Source organism: Lactuca virosa, chromosome 5 (genome assembly GCF_052849685.1).
Source record: "Lactuca virosa cultivar CGN04683 chromosome 5, Lactuca_virosa_CGN04683_v6, whole genome shotgun sequence".
NCBI classification, from domain to species: domain Eukaryota; kingdom Viridiplantae; phylum Streptophyta; class Magnoliopsida; order Asterales; family Asteraceae; genus Lactuca; species Lactuca virosa.
This window is the reverse complement of record NC_136430.1, coordinates 401841587-401848271: the sequence shown is the minus strand read 5'-3', so window position 1 is coordinate 401848271 and position 6685 is coordinate 401841587. Positions and strand designations below refer to the sequence as shown.

Below are 6685 nucleotides of genomic sequence, written 5' to 3'. Positions count from 1 at the left end.
TTCTTCAAGTGTAAAATTCATTTCACCATGTATAATAATTAACTATTGTTGCCATTAGCATACAAAACAGTAATCGATATCACGATATGCACCCATAACATAATTACAGAATGTTCTATTGCATTTGCAGATAATCTAAGCCCTTGATCACCATCTACAACTTATACACACAGCTCCCATCATCACTCCTAGCCGTTGGATCAAAGTTTTCTGCCAAAGGATCCGTGCAGCCTTCACGAACAGGAACATTAACTTGTTGCGCAGCTTTCCCTGTATCCATAAATAACATCATTACATCAATCAAAAGTTTTAATCCAAAAAACTCCTCTTATTAACAAACTTATTCAATTTACAATCCTACAAAGCTTTGCTAACCATAAAAGGCTCCACTTTTAATGGCGTCCTCATTAGCATCTCCAAGTGCAGCTTCCTTCAAATACTTGTCTGCTAATTGAACTCTCTTCACATTCTCTTGTTCCTTCACAAGCATATTTCCATACTCGAGAAGCTTTTCAATAGTCATTTTCGGCTGTTCAAAAGTCGGAGGTCCCTCCCTTGAATTCACAAGTCTCTTCCCAATTCCTTCAATTCCAATCCCCGAAATCCACTTCCTAACTTCATCATCATACACTCTCGCTCTCAAAGCACCAAAGAAATCTGCACAAAAACTCATTAAAAGGAGCAAAAAAACAAAGTATTCAAAATCTTTTACAGAATTTCAACAACAAACTCACCAATCGATTGACCAGGGAAGGTGTCTACAAGCTTGACAACATCGTCTTTAGGAATATTATCAGATCTGAATATACCAGTGCAAACCCCAATTCGATCTTCGCGAGTAGGTGCCCAGTAGAATTTCTCCATACGACCATCACGGATTAAAGGGGCGTATAAAGTGGAAAAGTCGTTACCGGTGACGATGATCGGAACCCTCGGGTTTTCTTGCTTGTTGTACATTCCGGGAAGCTGAACATTGGTGGGATTATCGGCGATGTTCATGAGGGTAGCATTCACCATCTGGTTATTAACTGTGTATTGAGTAGTTCCACCCATTCTTCCGGCACCTGCATCAAGATCGTTGATGAAGAGGACGCACATTTTCCCTTTGCTGATTATGTCTGCTGCTTCGCGGTATCTTTGCCGGATTAATTTCGCCGGTTCACCTGCGTTTCCGCTTTCTAATTCTCCGGCACTCATCATGATTGGGCTGGATTGATTTATACATATTCGATATGAACGTTAGACTAGAAATTATGGTCAGGTTTATAGATCAAACTTCAAAGCATTAGAAGGATCAAAACCTACTTGATACCCATTTTCGCAAATACAAGCTCACATTGGAAAGATTTTCCTTGACCTTTGCCTCCCCAAATGCCTAAAATTAAAGGAACCTGCAATTGAAATCGTACATATTATTTAGAATATTTAGAAAAGAATTGCAAGATACAGCAGTAAACTTACCATTGTTACCGAAATAAGCAACATACTTTAGGTTTCACTCATAATAACAATTAACTTATAGTTTTCTAACGATATAAGAATTATATAACCCAGAAATTCGTGTGTACATTTTCCTTTGTCTAGTTTAAATAATTCTACAACTTTTATTTTTAGTTGACCTTTTTTGTTTTAAATGTTTCTAAATTTCTCATGGATGCTTGTTTAGAGGTTATAGAGCAATTGCATTGCTACAATCCTTAGATGGAGATGTTAATTATTTGTATAAAATTGAATTGTCTAATTAGACAATTTGGATTGGAACAGATAGTTCGAAAAATACAAGTTATATATTGCCTTAATAGGTAGAAAAATACAAGTTGGTAAATTACATTGCCTATTTTGGTAGTAATTAAAGTGGGTTGTTACTTGAGGCAAATCGCCTTAAAAGTGAGATATAATAAGGGTCGTAAGTTTTACTGGGATTTAATTTTCATACTAAACAGTAAACATATCATAGTTAATTACTTAATTAGTTACTATACCTTGATATTTGGCAATGTCATGAAGTTTTTGGTGATGTGAACAACAAGCTTGTCCATGAAAGCAGGTGCAATGTAGAATCCATCCATGGTATTATCCAGGTTGTATCTATAAGTACGTAATATCATTAATTTTGACGTGATCAACAAGAAACTCAAAATAATATATAACCACTATATATTAATTGAAATATATGGGATGGAGAAAATATAAAATACTACTTACTGCCGGAGGCCTGTGCTTAGGTACTCATAGGAGCTCAAAACGGCATAATGAGTGCCACTATCCATGGGAGCTTGAAAGAGTGTATCCACCATTCCTTTCCCTCGGGTGATGTCCTGTTGATCATCGGATTCATCAAACGCAAGTCCTCTCCACCTGTCCTTGTTGGTCTGCTTATCTTCATCAACTTCGGCTGCAACCACCTTGAATTTCCCATTTGAAGCCTTTGTTTTTGGTTTAAAGACCAGTTTTTTTATATCTCCACCAAAGAAAGCTGAGGTTGGAGGCAAAGTTCTCCCAACAGAACCATTCAAGTTCAACTGCAACAAAGAAATAATTACAGACGCCATTTCAATATTAATTCTTTAAGGCGACTAAAACAGATTAAACTGATCGATGAAGACTCATGATCTACATCTTGTACACTTTTCAATTGGTTGCAATCTTGCAACTCAATAATAGCTAAGCTAGGCCAACTGTATTATAAATGTGTAATTAATTAATGTGTGTGTGTGTGTGTGTGTATGCATGTACATGTGATAGAGAGAAAGACGATGAGAACAAGAGCGATATGCAGTGTAAATGTAGAAGAAGCTAGAACATATTTAGCGAAAATGGCTAAAAAGACTCTAACCCATAATAGACAGGTGGGGATATAATATATATTTTAATATACCTTGTGTAAATGACGTTTGAAACTATTATTTGTTTGTTAATGTGAAGACAAAAAAATAAAAAATAAAAAACAACTGTCTTGACGGGTCAACCCATGATACTATTAAAACTTTTAAAAAAGGTGATTACCAGTGGTCGGATTACAGCTCCGGCAGCCGTAGCCATATATGGAGGATAAAACTAATTAATAACCAAAAGAAAGATATGTTGGTTTATGTTTCTTAAAAAAGGGAAAGTAAAAGCTATGAGATGAGATGATTATGATGATGATGGCTTTGAACAGTAGGTTGGCTCAAGAAGATGAAGAGGAGTTGCTATTTATAGTAAGAAGCCAGAATGGACATGTGAGTTTTTGATTGTTCGAGAAACAGAAGACTTGTGGATTGGGATCGCAGATTTCTAATCACCACACAATATATTTGGATTCTTATTATTATTTGTGTGTAAATAATGAGGCAAGATTTAACTTGTTACCCAACTTTCATGTGAACATTTGTTATGAATTATTAATTATGGATATAAGTTATGTGATTTATTGATCTATGTCTTGAAACCTGATTTGTGCATCAAAAAACGTATGGAAAAACAATAATTTAGTTGTGAACATAATTTTTTTTAGAATGTCGAGTTAATATAAGTCTTAGATTGAACTCATCACAACGTTGTTAGACATATTGTTAACCAAATATGCTTGCCTCAACTTGTAGTCGTAAACATAATTTAAAAGGAAAATACAAATGATTGTATTGATTTACAATTGGCTATATATAAAAACATCCAATTAAACATTGGGAAAATAAATTTATTACAATGCCTTACTTAAGAGTGATGAATTTCACGTGTAAGCATACATCGTAAGGGATACGTATGTAATAAAACCTGCCATTTTTAAGAATATAAACTAAAAAAAAAGATTTGTAATCTCTAAGTATTTTTTTTTTATGTATTTTTATGATTTTTAGGGTTATTTTGTTTTCCATATAACCATATCATATATATATATATATATATATATATATATATATATATATATATATATATCTATATATATATATATATATATATATATATATATTAATTGTTTGTATGAATACATGTTTAATAAAATATTATAATACATAAGAAGAGAGAAATCAGTTTCAAGAAGCTTCTTCACATGTGATAAGGTGATCACTTATCGGTTGTCAAGATAGACCACTCCCTTTCTCAAAAGACACCTTCCACTCCATGTCATATTTCACGTTATCCTATCAGGCTTCTACTATATTCTAGTTTCTCCTTATAAGGACCCATTTATTTTCGTAGTTTGTACTCATGTGTAACAAATGGCAAATTATTAAAGAATTTATTAAAGGACTTGTAACCTAACCATATCGGGTATTTATAGAAATATGCTCCTCAGCCAAAGGTTGAGGTGCCCCTCAGTCAAATGATAAGAATTCAAGACTGATGATAAGAATTCAAGTCTCACCGGAGACGAAAAGAATAGTTTAGGAATAGTGTAGGAAATATGTTGTGTTTGTTGTTATAAAAAATATTAAAGATTTCGAATGATTAAAATAAAACAATACATGTTAATAATTAAGACATAAGTTGGATAACTAACACATTCCATTAGACAAAAATCATCGTAATGGTTACCGCAATCACACAATAAAATTCTAAACATATTTTTCATAGAGTGTACGAAGGTACAAACATCATAATTTAGTAAAGAATTTGTGTCATGAAAACAATATTATAAAAAACGGAACGAATAGGTTGAATAGATGGTTACTACTATCACACAATAAAATTCTAAACATATTTTTCACAGAGTGTACGAAGGTACAAACATCATAATTTAGTAAATAATTTTTGTCATGAAAACAATATTATAAAAAACGGATCAAATAGGTTGGGCTTGGGATAGAGCGCGGTTCAATTAACAATAATTTTAAATTTATTTATGGATCGAAACAATCTGACTGGTTTTTATAAAAAAACTCGTTTGAACCAACTGTTAAAAACTGACTTTGAGCCAATTTTAATGAGAAAGTGGCAATGTGTTTTATTAGAATGAAGTTGAAAGCGAATTTCATTTGCTATGTGAACCGGTAATTGATGCATTTAGCACTTCAATGTTTCAAAATCAATGATTTTGTTTGATCTTGATACATTTGTATTTACTAAAACTATATTTTATTTTGGTATTATACTTTATGTTTCTTTTAAATGTATTTGGATTTATTTAAAGTTTATGGTTATGTGTTTTAATATATTTGGATTGGTCTTCTATCTGTTGGTGTATTTTTAAAGTTTAAATTTGTGTTTGTCAAATTCTTGGTTAATTATTCCATTTTAATTTCCTTTTTAATAGGTGTTTAATGTTTGACTAGTTGAAAATACAAATTATCTCTATTATACCATTTATGTGTACATGATTCAATGTGCAATAATGTATAATATTATTGTGGATCATTTTAATCTAATTCATTGATATAATAATCCTAAGGTTATTGCACATTGAATCATATACACACAAATGGTATAATAGAGATAATTTGTATTTTCAACTAGTCGAACATTAAACACCTATTAAAAAGGAAATTAAAATGGAATAATTAACCACATTTATAACCCTACACTTTCTCTTTCTTGTTCAAAACATCGACTCCTCTAAAACCTATAACCGGCACCAACCACAAAACCTATAACCCTATACTTAATTCATATCCTGTTGTATTGGTTACTCACTAAGCTCATTGTAGCTTACCGTTTTGTTATGTACATCTTTCAAGTTCAGGTAAACTTAGTAGTATGAAGTGGAGTTATTATCACCCCACTTAGATACTTACACAAGGTTATTGTAAGATCCTCTTGATAAGTACTTGTACTTATTTGTGATACGAATGTACACCAAATTTTTAATGATTCATGTTTTATAAGTGAAAATATTTTGGGTGTACTTTCTGTTAAAAATCTGGGCGTTACAGTTGTAAAGCCCAAGCCTATAAAATTAGGGTTTGCTTCGTATTTGAAGGCATTACTCCATGTTTTAGGTCATTTTTCAGCTTCTAACTCATCAAGAGCTCCTTGCGAACAACCCTTAGTATCCTTTTTCATAGTTTGAGCTCCTATTCTCTCCTTGAACCTCTTTGGTGCATATTTTGGGTGTTTCGGTGAAGAAAGAAAGAATGGTTGTGCTTGGATGCTTGAAGCTTGTGGATCCCTACCATCTTTACTCGTCTGGACCCTTGTAAGTTATAAATATCTTTGATTTATTATGTTTCATCTTTGGATCTAAGAGTATTTGGAGTTCTAGTGCTTTATAAGCTTGTTTTGGCCCTTTTGATGGATTGAATTGGAGTTTGGACAACTCCATGGTTAAAGGTTGAATATTTGAGTGTTCTAGACCCATCGTGGTGCTAAGATATGGACATCATCTTCATTTGAGTGCCATGCATGACCTTTATGTTATTTTTAGTCCCTTGGAGAGTTAGGGTTAGAGATCTCATTGTGTTAAGCTTTAAGAATGGATAAAGTTGTAAACTTTATCCATGAGAATCGTTAGAAGAATCATATCTGATCTTTGGGGCTCTGGACTTATATGTTAAGAGCTTAATGTAATAAGTTGTTTTGGGCATTCATCACGGCGCGGTGGGGTGTTGACCACGACGCGGTGGTCTGCATACCGCACGTCTATTTTGTTCTCTAGTGACCACGACACCACCAAACGAATTGGCCGCAACGCGGTGGTCAATGGGTGGTTGACCATTGACTTTAACCGTTGAATGTTTACTTTTCGGCCACTTTGACTTTTGGTCAA

General features: G+C 33.2%; 1 protein-coding gene across 1 annotated transcript; it reads right to left on the bottom strand.

The window, feature by feature from the left end:
* Positions 1-3174, bottom strand: LOC145111143 (ribulose bisphosphate carboxylase/oxygenase activase 2, chloroplastic-like). Its single transcript, XM_079047439.1, has 7 exons — positions 3007-3174; positions 2206-2522; positions 1983-2088; positions 1306-1391; positions 735-1207; positions 376-657; positions 1-270 (listed from the first exon to the last, which is right to left on the bottom strand). The coding sequence occupies exons 1-7, from the start codon at positions 3040-3042 to the stop codon at positions 155-157; spliced, it is 1416 nt and encodes a 471-aa protein (XP_078903565.1). The 5' UTR covers positions 3043-3174; the 3' UTR covers positions 1-154.
* Positions 3175-6685: the final 3511 nt, after the last annotated feature.

Excerpts from the sequence above, each read along its gene's own strand:
- LOC145111143 (XM_079047439.1), bottom strand. The coding sequence starts at position 3,042 with ATGGCTACGGCTGCCGGAGCTGTAATCCGACCACTG. Across the intron at positions 2,523-3,006 it reads GAGCTGTAATCCGACCACTG|TTGAACTTGAATGGTTCTGT; the intron begins GTAATCACCTTT and ends TCTTTGTTGCAG. Across the intron at positions 1,392-1,982 it reads TGACATTGCCAAATATCAAG|GTTCCTTTAATTTTAGGCAT; the intron begins GTATAGTAACTA and ends TTTCAATTGCAG.